Source organism: Rhinolophus ferrumequinum, chromosome 9 (assembly GCF_004115265.2).
Source record: "Rhinolophus ferrumequinum isolate MPI-CBG mRhiFer1 chromosome 9, mRhiFer1_v1.p, whole genome shotgun sequence".
NCBI lineage: Eukaryota > Metazoa > Chordata > Mammalia > Chiroptera > Rhinolophidae > Rhinolophus > Rhinolophus ferrumequinum.
The window spans coordinates 31,101,674-31,126,061 of record NC_046292.1 but is presented as its reverse complement, the minus strand read 5'-3'; the positions used below and the strand labels follow the sequence as shown (position 1 = coordinate 31,126,061).

Genomic DNA, 24,388 nt, shown 5'->3' with positions numbered 1-24,388 from the left:
ACTTGCAGGAAAGCTGTTCTTACATCAGAATTCATGCATGCTGCCACTTGAGGGGTGTTTACTAAGATCCTACCATGTACCAGGCCCTCTGCCAGCCTATCGATTTCCAAAAACAGCTATGCCTTGCCAGGACCAGACCACTCATGCCCACCTTCCTGGCCACTAGCTTGTGGTGTCTCACCAGCAACTGGACACTACCAGTGAGTGTGGCCTCAGAGAAGGATTGAGTAGGTCTGAGTCACATCTCACTCAGTCATGGTGACACCTGCTGGGCTGTACCCAGCCTGTGCAGCGCACACACTCCCAAAGCAACACCTCAGGTTCTGGGCAACAAAGTACAAATCCCCAAGGGTCCTTATTCTGTGGGTCCCCCTTTGTCTGGACTCTGTGGTGACCACCCTCTTGGCTAATGCCATCTTTCTTCAGACAGGTAAAAGCACAGTTCACTAGGCCATAGCTTTCTTTGCACAGACAGTCACATTCTCCTACAAGGACTGGTTGGGGACCCCCAAGTCTAGGGTGGGGAGACAGCTACAAGGCCCACCATCCCCCAGCCCACTCTAAGAAGTCTGAGATGCTTTGGTAGTGACCCGGGGGCTGCCCCCTTCTTCCTGCCCTTTCACCATCTCTAGTGACCAGTGGCACCTGGCCACCCTACCAGGAGCCTACCAAATGCCAGGCCTAAGGGCTTGGAAGCATCGGCCCTGAGGCTCAGCTCTGGGAGAGAAGTGAACCGCCCTCTTACTCTCTCCCGCGCCCGCTCTGCCTCACTCTCTGGTTGTGAGTGTGAGTGTTTTTTGTTCCAATAACTTGCTGGGAACAAGGGCAAAACCCAACCAACCCCATGCCTCACTCTGGCTCTGGAGACTCACACTGGGCTGCACGGGGACTGGCCGGAGGGGGAGGCCCGGGAGGGGGAGGCAGAGCTTCGCGAGGAGATGAGGTGAAAGTAATTGACGCTGCCCAGCCGGCCGGCAGCGGGAGAGGCAGGGGATGCGTCAGTGTCGCCTGGAGCTGGCAGAGGTGTGAATGAGCGGTGGAGACACGCGTGCTCCTCTCAAAGTGCTCACCCAGGATGGCTGCAGCTCATGGACCTGTGGCCCCCTCCTCCCCAGAACAGGTCAGTCACCTTCCAGAAGGTTGAGCCCCTTTGCTGGTGCCAGGCAGGCTGGGAGGCTGGGCGGGGGGGGGTGGGGAGAGGGGCTGAGTGGTCTGTGCCAGGGAGGGGCAGGCACAGCCAGCCAGTGAGACAGACACCAGCCAAAGTGACCCAGAAAGTTGCAACTGTGCGAAGGAGCGCAGGAAGACTTAGCTGTGTGGTGGGGGCACGGGGGAGGGGGTGGGGGGGTGAGGGCTCCCCCAGCTCAAGGACCTGCTGAGAATCTGCTCTGTGTATCAAAGCTGCATTGTCCGAGCTCCCGGGGAGACGGGCCGGAGGTGCCCAGGAATTGTACTAATCAATACAGCCCCATTGTGCCACCGCGGTTACTCCTATGGGGATTGTGGGTGACGGGGCAGGGGGCATGGTACATGGGCGCAGTGCTGAGGTGGGGGATGGGGAGGGGGGACATGGTACATGGGCGCAGTGCTGAGGTGGGGGATGGGGAGGGGGGACATGGTACATGGGCGCAGTGCTGAGGTGGGGGATGGGGAGGGGGCCAGATTCTCAGCTGGAAGGAGAGAGATCGACAGAATGTTCACTAGTGTCCAGGGCAAGTGCCCGAGTGGGGTGGGTACTGATGTGCCCTTGTCTCTGGAAGCGGGAGATGGGCAGGGATGCCAGGCACAATGGGGCTGATGGCAGTGACGGTGAGAGGACCAGGAAAGCCACCCCTCTCCCTGTAGGGCATCCTCACTTGACCTTCAGAAGGTAAGAGAAGGAATGTTCCCTGGGGAGACGTAGGTTGGGTTTGGGAGAAGCCTTATGCAGCGCTGCCTTCAAACCTCAGGACTGCTAGGGTCAAAAACCCAAGCCACTTCCCACAGGGCCAACCTGCTGCCAACTGATGGGTAGAGACTGCCCATGGCCACTACAGTGCAAGGCATTCTGCTGGGCTTCTCTAGGGCAGAGGCAGGGCCCACCCAATGTCCCCCGTCATTGCTCTGCAGGGCCTGGAGCAGAGCCTGGCGTGCCTGTGGGGTGCATCTTCTGTCTGCTAGCCACAAAACTGGCAGGTCCCTCTGTGCCAGTCATGGCTCTGGGGTGAAATAGCACAAGGCATGTCCTTGCCTCCCTTACCTGCTATTTGAGAGCTTGGATACCTGACAGGTGCCCAGAGATTACTCTGAGGTTTTCCTTGAGGCAGGAGGCACTAACAGCCCTGTGTACTGATCAGGTGTAGATTTTCCCATGGTCCTACTCCTCCAGCCATGGCCCTGACTCTTTCCTATGTCTGGATAAGTGAGACCAGGTGAAAGACAGAAGACTGTCATTGCAGGACAGGTGCTACCTAAGGGACAGCTGGGCCCCTGGACTGATGGGAGAAAACGGGGTAACAAGAACAAGAACCCACGGGTGTGAGGAGGTTGTGGGCTCCTCTCCTGAGGCAGCCAGTTTACTGTAATGGCTGTTCTGCTTAAATTTCCCCCTGAGGCTCAGAGAAAGTTGCCAGCGATCTGGATTTGGCTCAAGGTCAGTCTGGGATGTGGGGTCTTGCCCGTTCTCCTCCATAAAGTTTGTCTTGGATGGACTTCATCCCATGAGCAAACCCTGGGGCTGCAGAATCCCAAACAAGAAGCCTGCTAGATCCCAGCGGGGTCCGCCCAGCCAGGCAGCTCCAGGATTCCTTAGTGTCCATCGAGAGCAGGAGGAGGGAGCTAACAATTCACAAAAATATCTAGTGGACACTGATCTCAGAGGGCGGGAGTCAGGAGCCAGAGCAGAGTCGTAGCCTGCGGTAGGAATCTGGCCGTCTCTGAGTCTGTGCATGGAAAAAGGAGGGGTGCATCCCGGGGTGGTCACTTTGGGAGCCAGCTTTGCAGCTTTGTGTCCTCTTTTACACTTTGCTGTAGTTTCCAGTTTTTGTGTGTGTGTGATAAGCTTATAATGCTTTTATAATCAGGAAAAAAAGCAATAACATTTTTTTTTAAGTAGTCTAGAAATCTAGTGCGAACTAACGGAAAATACAGGAGAGAGTCAGAAATAGCAAACTTCCAGGCAAGGCAGAAGTACAGAATTTTAGGTCTATTGAGGTTGTCTAGTCTCTCCTCTGATTTCATAGATAAGGAAGCCAAGAGGGGAAGTGACCTGCCCAGGGTCACTGGCGGAGTGGGCTTCAGAACGCCAGGGTTCTACCACCCAGCGCTGACTCCCACCCTGCTAAGCCCAGGGCAGGGTAGGAGATTCAGATTCTGCCCTCAGAGCTGAACAGGCTTGATCCCAGGAGCTCATCCAGAGCCATGAACAAGTGAGCAGAAGGCTGTGTAAAGGACTTATGCAAGTGACTACTGGGGGTGGAGAGTTGTTAACCTAAGACAGGTCACAAATCCTTGTGCAGGGATGGACACTGCTGCTTCAGTGACTACTTCTATGGAGAAGGGGCACCTGAGGGTCCTGTGTGTGTGCCTATGTATGGTGGAGGTCACTCAGCTGTGGGAAGAGAACTCCAAAGCCTGCATTCTGGCCTGGGGGACGCTCAGTTACAGGGCAGGGTAATCCTCATCCCAGAGACCACCCTCCAGGCCCATGGCAGGGGAGTCAGAGGTAAGGCTAGGAGCTGCCCAGGGAACCTGGGGAGGACGTGCCCACCAAGAGGGGCCCCAGGCCACTATGGTTTAATTCACCACCGAGGTGTGAGCAAGGGAGGGCGGGAGAGCAGTGATGGGGAGGCCGTGGAAGCCGGGTGACGGTCAGTCAGCAGGGCTGAGCTGGGTAGGCAGCCGGGCCACCAGTCTGGGTCAAACTGTGAGCACAAAGGGTTCTTTTGTGGGCGCCTCACAGAAGCGACCACTGCAAGGACAGTTAAAAGCAGTGACACAGCCATCCACCCAGCAGATCAAGAAAATGAGAGGCGTAGAATATGGACGATTATGCAAGAAGAAAAAAACTATGCAGCCTTGAAAAAGGCTCTGCAGCCTGGACCTTGCTGCCCAGGAAGGAAGTGGAATGGAGTTTCAGAGAGGGGCTAGAGAAGGAAAGGAACTAGAGTCCCTATAACACCCCCCACCCACCCACAGAGCATTTTGGAGATCCTTTCCTCCTGTGTACTTGGAGAAAGGTAGGCTTGCTCTGTCCTCTGCTGAGAGCTAAGCCCTCCATGACCAGCCAAGCCACCTGAACAGAGCTCGAGCTGGAATTGAAATCAGAAGCCTGGCTAGAGGTTCCCACCACGGGAGGCATCCCATCCACAGCTCCCACAGTTGGGGCACCACAGTGCTGAGATTCGAGGCTGGGAACAGAAGGTGTGTGCAGCGTGTCATTTCAGTGACCTCCAGCTCCTTCTGCACAGCAGACCCCTAGTATTGTGGGTAACTTCTCACCAGAGCAGAATCCCCAACCCCCAGTTCCAGACCCCTCTCCTGGGGGTTGTGGGCTCCCCTGTGTGGGGGCCAACTGGTTGAACTGGTTAGCGCCTGCTCAGTGTTGTGCTGCTCAGTAGCAGCGCGCTGGCTCTCAAGGGCTCCGTGGCGTGGCTGCCCGCGGTGCATGGCTGGAGGCGTCACCACCCTCCTTGCACCCTCCATGCCAGGGAAGGAGCAGATCACAGAGATCCAAGTCTGTTCCTGCTGCACTTCGTCGGAGGGCTGGAGCCAGGAGAGAGGCCTCAAATTTCAAGCCCTGGGGAACATCTCTCTTTTCTAGGGGTCTTGCCCATGTCCTGCCCATGAGGCCATCCTGGACCCTGGGTTGTCTCTTTTAGAGCTGTAACCGCTGCTCTGTGGCCCCACCCATATACTCTGCAGTTGGCACAATCCCCCATTGTGCCCCTAAGTAAACAAGCCTTGGACAGAATGAAACTGTTATTGTAGGGTCAATCTATAGGAGCCCTATTTGGCTGGGATTTGTTTGGGAAGGAATAAACTACCCCAAGCAGGCCTCACACCCTCCAAAAATATCCCTGACCCTGCGGTATTACTAAGTCTGTCCCAAAGGAGGTCTTGGGATGTGGTGACAGGCTTAGGCTGGATTCCGTAGGGGCCTGTCACAGAGGGCACACTTGGGCTATAAGCCACCCTCTCCCAAGCTGGCCTTCAAGCCTCTGCATCAGAGAGGGCTTCCCTGACCTCACCCTGCTCCCACCCCCACCCCTTGCCCTCCTTCATGCTGCTGTGACTTGAGAAATACCCCTTTGTGGTCACATTGGAGTTGCATATAAAAATTATGGTATTTGTTTATTTCATTGATGGCTTGCTCCTCATTAGACTTTTCGCTCTGAGTAGGTGGACTGTCCTTTCACTGCTGAATTCCTAGTCCCTGGTGCAGGGCCTGGCACACAGCAGGTGTTAATAAATCTCCACGGTTGCATGAATGAATCAATGAATGAATGGATGCAGGCTCTTTCAGCCTGCCAGTTGCTCTGGGTGCTTCTTGAATGGGGCCCTGTGGCTCCTGGGGCTGTGCCCCCAAACTCCCAGGAGGATGTGAAGGTTGGTGTCTCTGCTGGGGACGATACTAGATTAAGTTTCTGCCCAAGGCTGTCTGTGCGGTAGTGCCCATGGTGTGCAAGCCCAGAGGGACCAAATGTGCCATGTGAGCAAGGGGTGCATGGCTGGGGCCTCCACTAGGCGTGGGGACCTTATGTGTCTGCATTCCCAATGCCTTTGCAGAAGGCGCCCAGGTCCCCAAGAGGCCATTCCTCCCCTCTGTGTTTGTCAGTCAGTGTCAGGGTCCGACAGCATTTCAAAGCACCAGGACTCTTTGTTTATTGGCCAGCATGACAATTGTCCTTGAATATGTTTCTTTCAAGCTGAGGGTCAACGTCACTGCTGCTTGTCCCTCAGAGGCCATGCTGCTCTGTCTCTGATCCTGGGTGTCCTCCAGGGACTCCTGTCTGTTTCTCTCAGGAGAATAGCCCATCTCTGTGAGGCTGTCTCTGTCATCAAGGACTCTGTACTTTTCTGTTGATGACTCTTGGGGTCCCTATGTCTCTTGGTGAGATCCCTCTGACCCCTGAGGCTCTGGCTCAGGGTAGCTTGATTTCCTGCTCACCTGGGAGGGGGTGGAAGGGCCATACTCATACTCATAAAGGGACTTGCTCAGCCAGTTGCAACTATGGAGGTGGGGTTCCAAAAGGGGCTGCCCTCAGCGGGGTCTCAGTCCACCCAGTCCAGCCCTGCAGCTCCCCAGGCAGGTCTGGCATCATTCCCTTGGGGCAAATCCCCTCATCACCCCCTCCTGACCAGCCCCTCCTCTGCAGCTCCCCCTTCTCAGCCCAGAGACCCTTTCCTGGAGTCATACCCTCTAGCAGAGTCTGTCCCCTAAGCCTGGTGTGGTGCCTACAACTCTGCTCTCCCCCCCCAACTCATGGCCAGCACCACCCAGCCCAGGTCAGCTTCCGCAGGGTCCGCTCCCCAGCCATGGGCAATATGGATGGCTCCACTGGGTCCTCCCATCCTGAGTCCCAGAATGCCCTCCCCAGGTCTGGCCCAGCTCAGTTGTCCCCCTTTCCCTCACACCATAGCCCTGCCTACCCTGTGCCCCCAGGAAAAAGACTTCAGCGGGGGGAGGGCTCCAGCATCCCTTCCTCTGCAGCCGCCTGTAGTGGGCAGCGTGCTCAGCCTGGTGATGTGGTGGCGGCCGGTGGGGGGGCTGTCTGGACACAGGCCCCTTTGTGCCCAGCCTGACTTGGCTGCTTGGTATGAGGCTCAGCTGCTCCCAGATTCTCACCCAGAGGGGAAAGGGGAGGCTTTGGAGGGGCTGGGGCGGGGGGCGGAGGGGACTCTCGATTCTAGCTGCCTTTCAGTGTCCCACCTGTCAGATGTTGGCAGCAGCTCCCCAGGTGGGCTGGTGCTCCTGGCATGGGGTGCTGGGGGCTGGTGAGGGAGGCCCCACTTGGCGTCCTCCGGCAGCCACTCCTCCCTGCTCCCCTCCTCTGCCAGGCAGGCATGCTACTCCTGCCAGCAGAGGGGGATCCATGGTGTCCTCGCTGGGGGAGGCACAGAGGGTCAGGCTCGGAGCTCAAATATCTTGCTGATGGTAGCTTCTCTCCTGTCCCTACAGAATGGTGCTGTGCCCAGCGAGGCCACCAAGAGGGACCAGAACCTCAAACGGGGCAACTGGGGCAACCAGATCGAGTTTGTACTGACGAGCGTGGGCTATGCCGTGGGCCTGGGCAATGTCTGGCGCTTCCCATACCTCTGCTACCGCAACGGGGGAGGTACCCAGTGGGCACAGGGCACGGACCACCCCCTTGGATAGAACCCACCCTTCAGGGCCTGGGCCAGCCCCTCCCTGGCACAGACACCATTCCAGATAAGCTGGCCTCTGGCCCTGATCTCCTTTGCCCCCGTCCCGGCTTAGGAGCCCTTTACCTAAAGCACAGACCACCCCTGACACTGGCGGTCTGCTGTTTTGGCCCTGATCTGCCAGCTTGCTCCCTCACCATGAGGAGAGCTGGAGAAAAGCACTGCAGTCTCCTGAGGTTCCCTGTCTTCTATTCCCAGTCCTCTATCTTCAACAGCCCCCTAAATAGTTCAGGGACATTTGAGGATCCCATGACTTATGTTTCTGAAATTGCTTGGCTAAGCCAGCAAATCCCACCTAAACACAGTGGCTTGAGTTCTGCTCAGAGCACACTTCCTGGGAGCCTCTGTCAAGATCAAAGACAGGCCGTGCGCCTCAGACCCAGTGCGTGGCACACCCTCCTCAGGTCCTAGCCAATCACAAAGGTTTGCTGGTGGGTTCTGAGCAGAAAGAGGGCGGGATCTCCCAGCCTGCCCCTGAGCCAGCCTCTCCCTGCCTGCCAGGTGCCTTCATGTTCCCCTACTTCATCATGCTGATATTCTGTGGGATTCCTCTCTTCTTCATGGAGCTCTCCTTCGGCCAGTTTGCAAGTCAGGGCTGTTTGGGGGTCTGGAGGATCAGCCCCATGTTCAAAGGTGAGGCCTGGGTGGTGCGTATACACACACACACACACACACACACACACACACACACACGGGCCTCTGGGGGTTGTGCAGGCTCACCCATCTGTACAAACACTGCCAACCCCTATGGAGCCCTGGTGCTGACCCCAAGCTCCACATCAATGACCAAGGCCGTGGACGCATGCTGGTATCCATGTTTGCCTGGCCTCCACCCTTCCCTCCTACCATGTGTAAACACAAAACCCCTTTACCCTCCAACCTGCCCCTCCCAAAGGCTTGACCTGTCCCTTCTGGGGCCCTCCATGAAAGCCTCCCCCTCGGGCCCTTTGAAATTAACCTCGCCTTCTTCAGCCAGATGTGTGAGGCTGCTATCCTCTCCCGCCTCCCCAGGTGTGGGCTATGGTATGATGGTGGTGTCTACGTATATCGGCATCTACTACAACGTGGTCATTTGCATTGCCTTCTACTACTTCTTCTCATCCATGACACACGTGCTGCCCTGGGCCTACTGCAATAACCCCTGGAACTCACCCGATTGCACTGGCGTGCTGGACGCCTCCAACCTCACCAATGGCTCCCGGCCTGCCACCCTGCCCAGCAACCTCTCCCACCTGCTCAACCGCACACTCCAGAGGACCAGCCCCAGCGAGGAGTACTGGAGGTGAGGCCCCCTTTGGACTTGGGCTGGGGAACACCTGGTGCCAACCCTCAGCCCTCCCTCTCGCCATCAGAGCCATCAGACAACTAACTTGTCTACAGACTTGGTAGGGTGTGTGCTGCATGTTTCGCCCTCTGCGGGGCACCAAGCAGGGCAGAGGTGTGTGAAGAGGTATAAAGAGCTCACAGCCTGTTCAGGAGAAGAGGCTGACGCACAGACAGCAGTGGAAGAGTTGGAGTCCTTACGAACTCTTGTGAAGTGAAGGAGGGCTCCAGCAATCAGGCAGGTCTGCAGAGGAGAGTCAGGAAATAGGGAGATGGTTTCCTGATGAGAACAGTCTGAGCAAAGGCCCTGGGGCTCAGATGAGCCACAGCTGGTCCTGAGACTGAGGAGAACCTGTTCTGATGAGAGTAACAGGTCTGTGGGGGAACTCATGGGCTGTGAGGCAGCCTAGGAGGGGCACAGGCCTTCTTGGAGAACTTATAAGAATGAAACTTAGATTTGATGCTGCACAACACAGCATTTAATGCTGCAACCAGGGAAGTTTCCTAAGCCCAGGGCTGTCATCGTCAAGCTGTGCTTAGAAAACACAGCCTGTGCTCTGTGGTAACAGAGACTGGAGTCTCAGCTGGCTGGAGAGCAGCTGCTGCTGGAGGTGTTCTGGAACACCTTGTCCCAACTGGGTGGGTGTAGCACAGCTGAATATCCTAGAGGAAATTCCTCATGTCCTGTGGGGGAACCCATAGGCAGAGGGCTCATTCATTCATTCCACAAACATTCGCTGCGTGGCTCTGCCAGTCCCTGTGCGCCCACGGGGTATGAATGGCATACGGCTCCTGCCGTGAGGAGTTCACAGTCCAGTGGCGAGACAGGTAGGCATTCATATCAGGGACAGGTGCTTTGGTGCACGTTTGCACAGGGTTGTGGTGGGGGCACAAAGGGGCTCACAGTCAGTTCTAAGGGGATGGAGGCAAGAGCAGGCAACTAAGAAGGCTTTTCAGAGGAGGGAGGGGGGAGGTGGAGAAGGGATTGGAAGAGACATGAGGCCAGGAGGTGGCAAACTGGTTTGGGAGCGGGTGGGACACTCAGTATTAATACAGAAGAGGCCAGCAGGCGTTACATGGTACAGGGCTTCCCAGGCCAGGCTAAGGGTTTGAGCCTTTCTCCACTAGGTGATAAGAGCCATGGGAGAAAAGGCCCCAGTGATACTTGAAGTTCTAGTGGGTTGCTATCCTCTAAGCCTGGTCCCAGAGCTCAAACCCTGCAGGTCCAGCTTCCTGTGCCAGCCTCTGCTGGGCTATAGACCTTCAAGGGTGTGTGTGGGGCCGGGTGGCTTCCAGTGAGGGGCAGGCAAAATTACCTCTAGGCAAACTCAGTCATTCGGTCCCTGGACAGACCATTTCTTGAGCACCTACCAGAGACTAGGCACTGCACTCAGAGGTGGGACAGGATGGGGAGTAAGACTCACAGGCACTGCCGTCATGGCGCTCACATCTGATGGGAGAGCTGAGCAAATAAGTACCCACTTGTGTGTTTTACTGCATTTGAGGCAGGGTGTGGACTGGCAACTTGATGTGGACTGTGCATGAACCCCAGGGCTGTTCCAGAAGTGCTCACCCCAGGGCTGTCTGCCAGAGATTCCCAGCTCAGTTGGGACACCCTGGGCAAAGCTCTGGAGATTTTATCCAGTGCAATCAGAGGGAAATAGCCCTCAAAGAAAACTAGTCATGGGTGGGGGCTCCACTTGGTGGCCAGTTGAACTCTACGTCTCAGTCAGGACTAGAGCCAGGCCTGCCTACCTAGGAGCTGGGCCAGGCAGGAGTCTTTCCCTGCAGGATGGCTCCCTGCTGCCCCCTCCTGGAGAACCTGAGAAAATGACCGTTGAGAGGGTTGCCCAGGCTGGCTTCAGAAGGAAGAGCAAGCACCCCCTTTCTTGGGCACCTACTATGTGCCAGACATATTATCTCATGTAACATTATCCCTATTTTTCAGAGGCTAGTGTTCAGAGGTTAGGGAACTAGGCAGCAGTGCTGTGTCAGGATATGTGCTCCCAGGTCCATCAGACTTCTCTGGACCTGATGCCTGGTGCCTGGTGTGAATTAGACCCGTGATATTCAGCAGGTGTTCTTGGTCCACACTCCTCAACGCCCCCTTGGAAAGCTGCATGATCTCATTTGAGCCCTACAACAACCCTATTAGCTAGCTTGTGCAGGTATTATGAAATATTCCCATTTTACAAAAGAGGAAAGTGAATCAAAAGAAAAATTAAGCACCTCCTCCAAAGTGGGAGAAGCCCAGAGGGCAGATTTCTGAGCCCATGCCTACCTCTGCTTGCCCTCTGGCCCACGGTCCTCCCTCAGTCACTGACTATTCTCAGTCTTGTTTTACAGTCCTGTGTGCCAGTCTGACTCCTGCTCGTAGGCCCTAGGCTCCTGACCAGGCCCTCTCACCCCTGTGGTGCCCAGCACAGCACCCAACACCCAGTGGAACTCAGATCCCAGTACCCCTCTCCCAGTGTCTTCATGGCAGCTCTGGCGTCACACAGATCTCATTCAAATCCCAGTTCTTCCATTTACCAGCTGTGTGGCTTTGGGAGGTCACCAAACCTCTCTAAGGCTCAGCTGTTCATCCATTAAATGAGGGTGCTTACAAAAACTACCTTATTGTTATAAAGATGAAATGAGATAATGCAGCATAAATCTCTAAGAACAGTGACAAGAGCTCAGTGAATACAATGAGAGCCACTGCTGGAGAGGCAAAGAACTAGATTAGGACATCCTGTCCTCAAGGCGTTTATTTTACCATGTGGTTAGGGAAATTTAAAAATAATGCAGAATGATTCCAGAGATGTTCTGCATCAAGAACAAACTTGTAAATACATTGGGTTCCAAAAATTCTTAGGTTAATGTTTGATCTCAAAAGCACATGGTCCAAGCACATGGTCCAACAAAAAAAACTAAATATGGTGCCATAAAAACAAAGGCAGAATTCATTATTTGTTCCCAGGTTAGCCTTCTAAATTCTTTAATTCCTAGTATTGTAACGCTATACTCTTGCTTAAAAAAATAGTATAAAATGCTGCGAAATTTAACATATATAATTAAGTTTAAAAGAATGTTTTGAACAAGCAATGGTTTGTTTACTGTGAATGCTGGTGTTTGACTCTGAGCAAAATGACTCTGAGCACTAGCAGTAGAAGGACCCCACTGGTGGGCAGAGCTGGTGGGCAGAGCTTTTCAACATGGATCTGCCCCCAGTAGGTATGCTAGTCACCAGCCCAGTTGTCTTCAGTTGTGAGTGACCTTGTCTGTTTTCTCCAATGAGCCAAAAAGAAACAAAGATTGGAAAGCACTGCTGAAGGGGAGCAGGAGCCTCTCGTTGGTGGTCCCACAGCTTCTGAACTTCTCCCTCCCGTTAGTCTTTGGTTCTCCCATAGACTAAGAGCCTGGAGAGGGCCTAGCCCAGGGCCTGGCTCTGATGCCTGTTTGAAGGAACCATCCCAGTGATGGGAGTTGGGCAGGAGAGGGAGGTGTTGGACAGCGCCCTCAGCAGGTCAGGGTGTAAAGGGCGGCCTGGAGGAAGATTTGAGACCAAGAGAAGGTAGGCCAAGGGCTTGCAAGTCTAACAGGCAGGCAGGCTGGCCAAATGAATCCCAAATCCCAGGGGGATATAACAGCGAATAAAACAGACAAAAAACCCCTGTCTTCACAGAGGACAGATGACAAATGAAATAAATAGGTAAAACTTACAGTTTGATAGAAGAATACATGTTCTGTGGAAGAAAATAAAGCAAAGAAGGGGGTAAGGATTGTTGGGCTGGGGCCAGAGCTGCAATTTTTAAGCAGGGTAGCCAGAAAAGGCTCCTTGGCAAAGAGGACACCAGAAGAAAGACCTGAACACAGTGAGAAAGGAGGGAGCCATGTTGACAAGCCCAGCTGCCTAATTTGTAGAGCCCAGTGCAAAATAAAAATATGAGGCCCCTTGTTCAAATGTGTTAAGAATTTTAAATGGCAATGGCAGGGCATTAAACTAAGTACAAGGCCCTTCTACGTGTGGGGCCCTGTGTGACTGCCTAGGCCTCACCCCCATGTGTACATATGGATATGTGGGGAAAGAGCACTCCAGACAGAGGGAATGGAATGTTCAAAGGTCTTGAGGTGGCATGTCTGGCATGTTTAAGGAACAACAAGGAGCCATGTGCAAATGGAGCGGGGAACAAGGGGGAAAGTAGGAGGAGATCAGAGAGATGGCAAGTAGGGAGCAATGGATCACGTAGGGCCTCATAACTACTGTAAGGACTTGGGCTTTTCCATGGCCAGAGATGGAGCTGCTGCAAGGTTTTGAGCCAAGGAGAGACCCCGAGAGTGCGCTTATAAAAACCTCCCATTGCCCTCTGGGTAAAATTCAAACTCTCGGCCTTGACTTCATAGCTGTCATATGATCTGGTCCCTCACTATCCCTTGCCCTTCTTTCTTCCCTTTACCTTCTCTTCCAGCCCTTCTGAGTTACCAAGAAGCCCAGCTGGGCCATGGTATTTCATGACCCCTGTCTTGCTGTGGGCTCTTTCCTCAGCTTGGCGTATACTTCCACTTCTCTTCACCCACCTCCTTTCCATTCCTCAAGCCTTAGCTCAAATCTCACCTCCTCTGGGAAGCCTTCCAGTGTGCCCTTCCCTGTGTGGTTGACAGCCCCTCCTGGCAGTATCCACAATGCCTGATCCAGGTCTCTATGCCCAACACCTAGCACAGGGCCTGAAACATAAATGTCCAGGTGAATGAAAGAGCACAGTTGGCATGGCACAGGGTGTCAGAACCATGCATACGGAGAGGAGAAATTCAGTCCATGTGCTTTACTTAGCACTCTGCTGCCTCTCTCAGTTCATCAGAGATGGAGGAGACCAGGGTGGGTGAAAAGTTCACAGAAGCCTTCCTGGAGGAGGTGACACTTGATTGAATGTGGGCCTGAGTGGGGAAAGGGAGACCCCCACATCCCGGGGGCTGAGAAGGCTGGCCTAGGCCTGGGTTATGGCCTTCAGAACTGCCTTTGGGATTCTGGGAAATGCTGCAAGCAGTGGATTCCCCAAGGGCAGCAGGCAGAGGGGGCTGGGGTCCCACAGTGGCTCCCATCTCACGAGTGGGCTCCCAAGACCTTGTGAGAAAGGAGGGAGCTACCAAGGTGGGTCCTGGGCCTTAGGAATTTGTTGCTGGGCAACAGGGCTGGCCCTCAATGACAGAGTATCCCCTTCCTCAGGCTCTACGTGCTGAAGCTGTCAAATGACATTGGGAACTTTGGGGAGGTGCGACTGCCCCTCCTGGGCTGCCTCGGCGTCTCCTGGGTGGTTGTATTCCTCTGCCTCATCCGAGGGGTCAAGTCTTCAGGGAAAGTAAGCACCCCTCCTCTGGCAGGGTCTGTGCCCACCCAAGAAGTTCCTGTATTCCCTACCTGGTGTGTGTGTGTGTGTATGTGTGTGTGTGTGTGTTTGTGTGCGCTCGTGCAGAGGGGATGATGAAGGGATATGGGAGGGGACAAGGGCCCCGAGGGCCAGTGGTGGTTGGGGACCAGTGAGGTGGCTCCCAGGGTGGGGAGAGCCCAGAGGAGTCCAAGGACCCGTCCTGTGCAGGTGGTGTACTTCACGGCCACATTTCCCTATGTCGTGCTGACCATCCTGTTCGTCCGCGGTGTGACCCTGGAAGGAGCCTTCACAGGCATCATGTACTACCTGACTCCACAGTGGGACAAGATCCTGGAGGCCAAGGTGGGATGTGGAGGGTGACTCAGAGGGACAGGGGGGCGGGGAGGCAGAGCCACGCCTGCCTCTGACCACAGCGCCTTGCTGGCCCCTCCCTCCCCGCAGGTGTGGGGGGATGCTGCCTCCCAGATCTTCTATTCACTGGGCTGTGCATGGGGAGGCCTCATCACTATGGCTTCCTACAACAAATTCCACAACAACTGCTACCGGTGAGACTCTCCCGCAGCCAGAGCCCGCAGGCGGAGCTCGGCTCCCCCCTACCCTGCAGTTCCAATGCAGCCTCCTGGCCCACCAGGGCTCTTCCTTCCACTTGAGGTTCTGGGAGGGCTGGGTCTGGATCAAGGTACTGGAGGGGGGATAGAGGACCCTGGCAGGAGAGAGAAGAGGGATGGGGACAGTGATGTCCCCAGGGTCTGTAAGGATTCCAGGGCTTCAGGCCCACTTACTAAGGCCCAGAGCCGATCAGAAAAGAGAACTTTCCCTGTCTCCAAGTCCTCTCTTGGCCCAAATCAGGCAGAGGGAGGCAAGCTGTGTGCCCTGACCTCAGCTTTTTTTCCTCTCCACCAGGGATAGCGTCATCATCAGCATCACTAACTGTGCCACCAGTGTCTATGCCGGCTTTGTCATCTTCTCCATCCTGGGCTTCATGGCCAATCACCTGGGTGTGGATGTGTCCCGTGTGGCAGACCACGGCCCTGGCCTGGCCTTCGTGGCTTACCCGGAGGCTCTCACGCTACTGCCCATCTCCCCACTCTGGTCTCTGCTCTTCTTCTTCATGCTCATCTTGTTGGGGCTGGGCACTCAGGTATGAGGTGCGGGACGTGGGCCAGAATTTTCGGGGGGCGGGGTAGGGACAGAGGTCATGCCCCTGCTCTGATGGCTGTATCCTGCAGTTCTGTCTCCTGGAGACGCTGGTCACAGCCATTGTGGATGAGGTGGGGAATGAGTGGATCCTGCAGAAAAAGACCTATGTGACCTTGGGCGTGGCTGTGGCTGGCTTCCTGCTGGGCATCCCCCTCACCAGTCAAGTGAGAACCAAGGGGAAGGATGGGCTGGAGTTCCAGGGTATGGGGGGCATAACATATCGGGGAGCCCAGCCTCTGCACTCCTGACTCAGCTGCCCCCTGTCCTGTAGGCAGGCATCTACTGGCTGCTACTAATGGACAACTATGCAGCCAGCTTCTCCTTGGTTGTCATCTCCTGTATCATGTGTGTGTCCATCATGTACATCTACGGTAAGTGCCCCGCCTTCCATGGCCTCCCAAATCCCAGCCCTGGGCTGCCCAGCCCCGCTGACCCACCTCTCTCCAGGGCACCGGAATTACTTCCAGGACATCCAGATGATGCTGGGATTCCCACCGCCCTTCTTCTTCCAGATCTGCTGGCGCTTTGTCTCTCCAGCTATCATCTTTGTAAGTCCTTGGGCTGGCTTCTCCCTTCCCCTGCTGCCTCTTGCAAGTGTCCTTCTCTTGGGAACCAGCAGAGGGAGAGCAGGAGCCCATCCATCTGGCCAGAGCTTCCTTGGGGGCTCCACAACTCTGACCCTTGGTGGTCTGAGGGACTGCATAGTCAGACAGGTATATGGAGACTCAGAACCACCCAGGCACTGGCCTTGGGTTAGGAAGGGAGCACAGAGCCCTGAATTGGACTGAAGATAGTGCCCAGTCTGGAAGGGGAAAGCAGGGTGGTGGCAGCTGAAGGTCAGCCCTTCCTTCCTGGCGTTCCTGCCTGGCATCCCCAGAAGGGCCTCAGGAACCATTATGATATTGGTGTCAGCCTCTGTCGGCCTCACTGAGCTCCTGTCTCCAATCCATTATAGCCCTGGTGTGAATGTATACGTGCTCCAGAAGCAGGCTGTACGAGTCAGATGTCAGTTCAGGATCAGGGGCAACCTGTAAGCCTCCCAGGCATTGGAGTGAGGGGCCTTGGGAGAGGGAAGTCTTGGTTTCCACCAGTATTCAACACCTGGGAAACCACCTCGGAGCTGAATTGGTGGGAACTCCCACTATGGCCAGGAACCAAGCACTTTCTACATGCTGTTCACATATTAACTCACGTAATACAACCTTCAAGGTATCATTATCATCCCCATGTTACAGATGAGGAAATTGAGGCACAGAGATGTTAAGTAATTGACCCAAGGTTACACAGCTAGTAAGAGGCAGCGTCACCACTGGAAGCATGTACTCCGATCTGAAGCCTGTGTGCTGGGCCAGTGCTACACTAGAAACCCCCACAGGAAAGAGGAATGGTCCATGGACTAAAACCGTCTGATTTTGCTCCTTTATGCTCAGGGTGGGAAACGGGGGCACAAAGGGTTTGACAGTGTGATGGTCACTCCACAGAGAAGAGGCGGGGCCATTTCTGAGTGGCAGAGGCTTCAGCCCAGTAGCAAGGGCAATGTCCAGAGTCATGCCCCTGTCACACCAGCTCCTCTGTGCCACAGGGATCTTAGCTGGGTTTCCACTTTGGCTCATGTTTCTGAACAAAAGGCCCCTGAAGGCTGAGGCCTCCACCACATGGGGTGTGGGATTTTCCCTGAGCCTGGCACAGACACCAGCTCTGGCCACTGGCCCAGCTTTGAAACAGGAGGAGCGGAAGTCTCTTCTAAGTGGTGAGAAGCCAGGGAGTGCAGGCATCGCAGCCAAGCACTATGCCCTCTGGGGGTGGTGGGTGAGGCCCAGGTCCTGCCTGAGGGGAGCTCATCCCCACAGCCCTGAGGAAGCTGCCACCCTGGGGAGAGACCTGGGGCAGCAGCCAAGGCAGGGCAGGAGGCAGGAAGGAGATGGACACAAGAAGGGATTATAGGGGCAGCCTCGGCCTGGGGCCAGTGTCTCCCAAGAAAGTGGGCAAAGTGGGCAATGCCCTCTGTGCGCTGGAGTTACTAAGGTGGCAACTTCAGGCTCTGTGGACATGTGTTTCTGGGCTGGCATGTTTTTTGGGGGGGTGGAGGGTGGGGGTCTTCTTAATATTTCTGAAAAGCTCTTTTTGACAAACTCCATCCTTCTGTCAGTTCACATAAGGGATCTGAGACTAGATCAGGATCTAGGTTTACTCAGGAAACTTGGTTCCACTATGTGCAGCATCCCAGGAGGGGCCTCCCGATGGATGTGGGTCTTGACCTCCAGAATTTGGTCACTGGGAAGGCTAAAGGAGCCTGAGGTCCAGGACGCAGCTGAGGGCTCAGGGGGCAGATGTTGAGCCCTCCTGGGCGTGGCACACACACACCCACGCAATCTGGTGGCCCATGGGCCCCCTGTCCATCATCTTTCTGCTTCCTTTAGTCTCTTAAATGTATTTTAAAAATATAGTTGACATACAATATTATATTAATTTCAGGCGTACAACCTAGTGATTAGACATTTATGAACGTTATGAAGTGATCACCCCGATAAGTCTAGTAACCATCTGACAGCATACAGTTATTACTTCAGTTTTTTTTTGTTGCTGCAGCCCCAAGCTTTATTTCTCATCTCACTCATCTCTTTCCAAGGCGGCTCCCAAGAGCATCCCCAGTCTGACACCATTTCTAGCCTTTGGAGCCTCCACAGCCATAGACAGGCAGGGCTTTGCCCTCCCCTCTCCCCCGTCGCTCCCACCTCTCTGCACAAGTCAATTCAAATCAGCAAATGAGATTGTGCCAGGCTCGGTGCTGGGCACTGGAGACGCAGAGCTGGTGCAATCCCAGGAGCTCCCAGGTCTCTGGGGACCATTAAACAAATGCTTAGCAGATGGAAGATACCTTTCAGGAGGAGACAGGAAACCTGGAGAGGCTTTTGAAAGAGGTGGTATTTGCATAGGGTTTGCCAGAAGAAGATGCAGGATGATTCTCTAGAGTAAATAAAGCAAGTGGAAAATGCTGGGTGTAGTTGAGACGAGGGTAACAGCTAGAAAGATAAGCTGAGGTCTCAGTATGAGGAGAGAAAAGTCCCGCAGCCCAGGGAGTTGGCCTTACTTCAGTAGGCAATTGGGAGCACTGCGAGCCTTTGAGCAGAACTGACTTCCAAAGGTGAGGGCAGCTTCCTTGTTCCCTGGCTGCTTCAGGATTATTGCAAAGACAGACCTCTCCCCTTCCACTGCGCCTACGTGTCCATCATGCCCTGGGACCCCCGGTTCCATCTGCTTCTTCCACTACCCAAAAGTTGACATTGGCCCTGCCCTCCCCCAAATGCCTCTTTCGAGTTTGGGAACCTCGAGAGAGAAAGTGGGTACTGTTAGAAGGCCTGAGGCCTGGGTGGGCCTGATGCCCCTCTGATCCTCCACTCTCTGCAGTTCATTCTCATCTTCACGGTGATCCAGTACCGGCCAATCACTTATAACCACTACCAGTATCCAGGCTGGGCGGTGGCCATCGGCTTCCTCATGGCTCTGTCCTCTGTCATTTGCATCCCACTCTACGCGCTGTTCCAGCTCTGCCGCACAGATGGGGACACCCTCCTCCAGGTGAGGAGTGGGGACAGGGGGCAGCCAGATGTAACTGGATGGGGTGGATGGATGGGGCTTAAGGGCTCCCTTCTGACATGCCCTGCCCCCCACCCTCCACACCTCTCTCCTGCAGCGTTTGAAAAATGCCACAAAGCCAAGCAGAGACTGGGGCCCCGCGCTCCTGGAGCATCGGACTGGACGCTATGCCCCCATCATACCGCCCTCTCCTGAAGATGGGCTTGAAGTGCAGCCACTTCACCCGGACAAGGCCCAGATTCCGATGGTGGGCAGTAATGGCTCCAGCCGTCTGCAGGACTCCCGGATATGAGCACGGCTGCCGGGGAGTACCCCAACCCCACCCTGTGCTCCCACCACAGAGACTAGGGAGGCAGTGGACAGGTGTCACCACCTGCCCCCGCCATGCCCTTGCAAGGGCAGCTGCTGTCACCTTGGCCACCACTGCTAGCGCGGTCATTCGTGCTTGTGTCCCCAGTGTTTACAGGTCCTTTGGATGCCAAGATGGCAGCTTGGGGGAGGGGGAAGGCAGGGTTGCCCAGTGGGGGGGCCAAAGCACTTTGAAAGGGTCTCGGGCTAGGTCCCCAGAGGCCTGTTGGGCTTTATGTGGCCTATGATGCCACCACACGCTACCCTGAACTGAGGTTCTGGGTGGGCCCCCACCTGTCCCTGTCCTTGGGCCTTCAGCTTCCTGACCAGTGTCCCTGCCCTCAGAGCAGACCCCAGCCTCTGCCCAGGCAAAGGCCCAGGGGCAGGGTGAAGGGCTAGGGGCGTGCAGTATTGTCAGGCTGTGCTTCCAGCCCTGTTTGTCTGTGCAATGATTTTTGTAAAAATTGTGTTATCTGTGGTTGCCACTCCCTTGCCCACAGTCTCGGGCTCAATCTGTCTTCCAGGCCTGACTGCACCTCGCTCGGCTGCTCTGGGGTTTCTGTGCCTCATGCCAGCCCTGGCTGCCAGGCCTAGCCAGCAGAGGCCCATGACTCAGCAGCCTGCCCAAAGCACTAGTTTCTGGGGGTTCAGGGGTAGAGTGCTGCTCAGCAGGCAGTCTGAGCCCAGAGTCCTGGGGAAGAGGACCCTACATGACACCGCCTTGCCCTCCCTCCACCAGACTACAGGCCCAGTCTTCCCAAATTGGGCTGCCCTTGTTCACGTGCCAAATGGCCCCAGCCGCGTGCCCCGTCCCTTCTCCGGAGCCAGAGCTCCTTCCCCCAAGCCCTGCAGTGTCCATTTGTCCATCCTATGTGCCCCTCTGTGCAGTGACAGCCCCTGCAGAGCTGCCTCTAATTCTCTGTAGCAATAATGGTGCACCGCCTACCCCTGTCCATCCGTGCACCACTAGGATTTTAAAGTCCATAGATTTTAATGAAATTTCTATTCCTGTCTCTGAGCTGCTACTGTGCTTTGTCTGGGTCCCCCAGAGGGACAAGAGTCAGGGCTGGGATGAGACCTCTATACTGTCCACACTCAGCAGGCCATTGTGGAGGCCTGAGAGGAGAAAGGCCAAAGGCTATGATGGTCAGGACCAGATACCAGGGACTTGGCAAAGGGGGGATGAGAGCCAGCCAGACAGACAGCCTTGGGGTCCTGGTGAGGGCCCGTCCAAGGCTACATCTGAAGCAGGCGGGGCTGTGGCTGCTGAGAGGTGGCAGCAGCAGATGAGGAGAGTTCCAGCGAAGCCAAAGTCTACTTTGTGACAAGCCCATCAGGTTGGGGCCTGCGATGCTGCACTGGACATTGGGGCAGAAGCTGGTCTTTTCCTGGGGCTGCACTGCAGCTTCCGTCCCCAGCGGCAGGTGGCAGCCAGGCCTTGAGGCCTGCGTTCCAGAGGAGGAGCAGGCAGGCAGCAGTGGAAAGGCCCAGCCCCAACTCCAGCAGCCCCACAGAGGTAAGGCAAGGGTCTGAGGTCCTGGCTGGAGGATCCCAAGGGCTGCTGCCTAAACAAGAAGGAGTAGCCAAGAGAAGGTCGTAACCTGACCCTTCACCCACCCTGTCCAGCTGTCCATCTGCTCTGGTTTACCTGTGGCTGGTGGAGACACAGGAAGGCATCAGAGGTTCCTGTAGCTCCTGCTGCATGGCTGCTTTCTGTTCCTTTAGCTCTGGAGGAGAGGTGTATCTGAGATGAAGCACCTAGCTCCTCTTCTAGGGTATGAACAAGAGTGGGGCGGGGAGCAGAAGACCGGGTACTCAGGGGCCTACTTAGGGGCCTCACCTGCCAGGCTGGGCTCTAAGGTGGCCTCAGAGGGCTGGGGTGCCCCTGTGTACTCCTCTTCCAGGCAGCGCTGCAGGCAGAGGTACAGAGGCCAAGAACCCAATGGCAGGGCCCAAGAACCAGCCCGTGCCAGCCTTCTCATTCCAACCACCTGAGGGCAGTCCCCAGGGGAACATCAGCCTCCCTGAAAAGCCCACTTTGGTGAGGTGGTAGCAAGCCTAGACCCACACTTAGGGAAAGGAAGGAGGCAAAAGCCTGGGAAGCAAATCCAGCAGGTTAATCTAAACGTGCTGACCTTGGACTTAGAGCAGGGGTGTCCAATCTGTGGCCCGTGGGCCAACTGCGGCCCGCAATCCATTGTTAATTGGCCCGCAGCAAATTCCAAAAATATATTTAGTTTACTTAAATAAACCAGGTGAGGCAACACGTACTTCACCTCGAGTGAGTGGCCCGGCTGTTTGTGTATTTTACCGCACATGGCCCTTGGTGAAAACCGTTGAAAAAAGTTTGGACACCCCTGACTTAGAGGCTCAACCAGAATCTTGGGCTTCTGGATTCACACACACAAGAAATGCACACATAAGAAACGGACACAGGACTCAGCCTTTACATGCATGTATGCACACAGACACGCACGTACGTGGGCTCATACACCAAGTGAGAGGTGGCTGTGTCTGCACTCAGCAGAAAGGCTGAGGTGAGGTGAAGAGGTAGGCTCAGAGTTGCAGCTCACCTGCAGGATGGGGATCTCTCTCGCCAAAGTGTGACACTCCTCCTCCAGGAGGCTCCTGGGTCACGGGGTGTACGGCAGCCAGAAGCAGCACCACAGGACCGGGTCTCAGCTGAGTCCTCCACACAGCCCCACCCTCAAGCCTCACCAGGAACCCCCTCCAGGCCCTCTGCTGCCCGGGTGCTGCCCAGTACAGCCTTCCAGCCCCTGCCTAGCCTCTTCCTGGGCAGAATGTGTCTACTCTTTGCGTATCTCACCGTGCCCACCCCGGCAGGCATCATTCTTCCTTCTGCACTATGGCACTGGGCCTGCGACACTTCCTGCCTCCATTCTCCTCCACATCACAGCTCTTCCCCTACTTTAAAACTTCTCTGTGGTTTCCCCCATCCCAACCTCAGGATAAAAGTCCTCGGGCCATGGCCCCTGCTGGCATCGGTACATGGCTACTTCCTGGCAGCAATCTGACCAGCCCTGCAGCAACGTGCCCTTTCTACCTCTGCCTTGCTCTCATGGCTCATCTCCCCCCAGCCGCACCCCCAGGGATGCTGCCTCCCTTTCCTCTCTCACAGTCTGCTCCCCGTTTCCACCCCCACTACACATTCAGGGGCCTCACCGTAGGTGTCCAGCGACCTCGTCAATGTTGCACATGTTCAGTTGGTCCTTGATGACACTGAGGTCTCTGTGACTGCTGCTGGCAGATGAAGTCCACATCACTCTCCTCATGTTGCCTCACCCCAGGCCTTCATGACACAAATGCCACTTCTAGACAATTTCGTGTCTTTTCTCACAAAGGCAACATGATATAGCGCAAAGAGGAGAAGTTCAGGAGTCTGGGTTTGCAAATGGGCTCTGCCACCTTTCACTGTGTGTGATCTGGGGGCCTTTCTGAGCTTTAGTTTCCTCATCTGCAAGATGGGGACATCACCCACCTTATAGGGTTGTGTGAGACTTAGAAATAAGTTGCTGCCGTTCACTTCTTACGGACACACTCCTGCTCGTTTATCTCATTCAGTCCCCATCCCTCTCTATCCCAGCTCTCGTTCCTGTTCTCTAAGCCTGAGGAACAAGTGACTAGTGGACACAGCCTCCTTCCCTCCCACCCATGTTTGAATACAGTGCTCCCTCTTTCTGCAAAGCTCTTCTTTTTTTGGTCTGCCTGGAAATCTGTTCCTCTACTCCAAGACCCAGATCAAACCTATCACTTTCTCCAGGAAGCCTTGCTGCCCCGAGGCTTGGCAGATGTTTCCTGGGCTTCTGCAGCCCTCATGTACTCATGCCTACTACAAGTGGCTGTAGAAGTGTCCAGCTCCAGATCAGGAGCTCCTGCATGGAGCCAGGTGGGACTCACCAATTAGCTGGGGCTGTCTGCCAATCAGGGACCGATCCCTCCTCTCCTATCACCACTTTACCTGGGTTCGCCAGCTCTCATCTGGAATATCTCCTGTTCTGTAAAATCACACCTGGGCTCCTTCAATGCAAAACGCAGGACTCTGGGGCTATACTGGACCCAAGCCTGCGTCTGGTCCCTGCAGAAGGTGTGCACAGGAGGGAAACTCAGGGGCTCCTTCTAGGGAACCACAGGAAAGGCCACCCCGGACCCTTGTCAGGTGTAGGACTAGCCCATCTGAGTTCTGGAAACAGCCCAGGCCCAGGTTTGAGGCTCCCACCTGCCCTCATAGATGGCCTTCTGACGGAGACCTTGGAGCAGCTGTCGCAGTTCCTGGCGCACGAGGTCTCTTAGGAGGGGCGGTGGAGCCAGAAGGGAGGATGGGTCAGAAGTGGGGCGGGAACCCGGGGTTTGGGAGGCTCGAGCCTCTTGGAGCAGTGACCTTAACATCATCACCTGCAAGGAGAGCTAAGATAACTTGCAACTGGGGTGGGAAATGAAGGGAGTGAGAGCAGCTGGGGGAGTGAGGCGGAGTCAAACAGGAGAGGGCTGGGCAGACTGTGAGATCCGACAGGATCTCGAGTTATCTGGTAGAGCTGGGGACCGGAGGAGGCGGAGGAAACCACCCGAGTCGTGGGACAGGCCTGGGGTGTGGCCCACCTTCCCACTCCCCCGACCTCTGCCCGCAGCTCCAGGCTCAGGTCCACCGTTGTCTCCCCCAGAATCCTCTTTACTTCGGGCCGCTCCGGGAACGGAACGTGCTCCTCCACCAGCTCCCACAGCGACCGAGAATCCCCAGGCATGGCCCGCCGGCGCCGCGGCACCCGGAGGCGCGACCCCACGCTCAGACCTGCGGGACTGACCGCTAGAGGTGTCGGGCGGGGCCACGCCCACGCACGCCCCGCCCCCTTTCCGACCTCATAGGCCACGCCCTCAGCCTGTAGCGCCCGCCGCCCTCTTCAAAGCATCACCCTTGTTCTGCCGCCGGGCCTCCCGACTTAATTACCCGGTCCGGAGCTGCCAGGCTTTGGCGCCGTCTCTTGTGCCCCGTTCTTGCTGACTTTCCCGGGCTGCAGTTCCTCGTCACCGTCCCCAGGAGCCGGGCCCCGGAGACAGGGACCCAAGCCCAGCCTCCTTCGCGCGGCCGTCACCCGGGAAACAGCACGCTACCCCAGGCCCCGCCCCCGCCG

At 55.7% G+C, this 24,388-nt stretch overlaps 2 protein-coding genes across 11 annotated transcripts in view; one reads left to right on the top strand and one right to left on the bottom strand.

The window, feature by feature from the left end:
- The window catches only part of SLC6A9 (solute carrier family 6 member 9), a 30,523-nt gene extending 10,271 nt beyond the window's left edge, over positions 1-20,252 (top strand). For 2 of the 6 annotated variants that reach the window (XM_033114909.1, XM_033114910.1), the window contains exons 3-14: positions 7,160-7,316; positions 7,906-8,037; positions 8,416-8,686; positions 13,934-14,066; positions 14,304-14,438; positions 14,538-14,641; positions 15,000-15,237; positions 15,326-15,460; positions 15,568-15,667; positions 15,744-15,844; positions 18,705-18,875; positions 18,991-20,252. In XM_033114909.1, coding sequence (XP_032970800.1) covers positions 7,160-7,316; positions 7,906-8,037; positions 8,416-8,686; positions 13,934-14,066; positions 14,304-14,438; positions 14,538-14,641; positions 15,000-15,237; positions 15,326-15,460; positions 15,568-15,667; positions 15,744-15,844; positions 18,705-18,875; positions 18,991-19,185 — 1,872 coding nt within the window. In that variant the 3' untranslated portion in view covers positions 19,186-20,252. Of the gene's footprint in view, positions 1-840; positions 1,121-1,762; positions 1,871-7,159; positions 7,317-7,905; positions 8,038-8,415; positions 8,687-13,933; positions 14,067-14,303; positions 14,439-14,537; positions 14,642-14,999; positions 15,238-15,325; positions 15,461-15,567; positions 15,668-15,743; positions 15,845-18,704; positions 18,876-18,990 lie in introns of those variants that run through there. The other 4 variants (XM_033114908.1, XM_033114911.1, XM_033114913.1 and 1 more) reach the window with 4 other exon arrangements.
- CCDC24 (coiled-coil domain containing 24) lies at positions 20,253-24,341 on the bottom strand. Of its 5 annotated transcripts, none has more exons than XM_033114916.1 (9): positions 24,205-24,341; positions 23,876-24,056; positions 23,479-23,654; positions 23,221-23,337; positions 22,425-22,502; positions 21,815-21,869; positions 21,082-21,151; positions 20,890-20,968; positions 20,253-20,802 (listed from the first exon to the last, which is right to left on the bottom strand). In XM_033114916.1, the coding sequence occupies exons 2-9, from the start codon at positions 23,999-24,001 to the stop codon at positions 20,556-20,558; spliced, it is 948 nt and encodes a 315-aa protein (XP_032970807.1). In that variant the 5' UTR covers positions 24,002-24,056; positions 24,205-24,341; the 3' UTR covers positions 20,253-20,555. The 5 variants fall into 5 exon arrangements, with proteins under 5 accessions (XP_032970807.1, XP_032970809.1, XP_032970806.1 ...); XM_033114918.1 differs by having other exon boundaries at positions 20,253-20,806; positions 23,876-24,048; XM_033114915.1 differs by having other exon boundaries at positions 23,876-24,048.
- Positions 24,342-24,388: the final 47 nt, after the last annotated feature.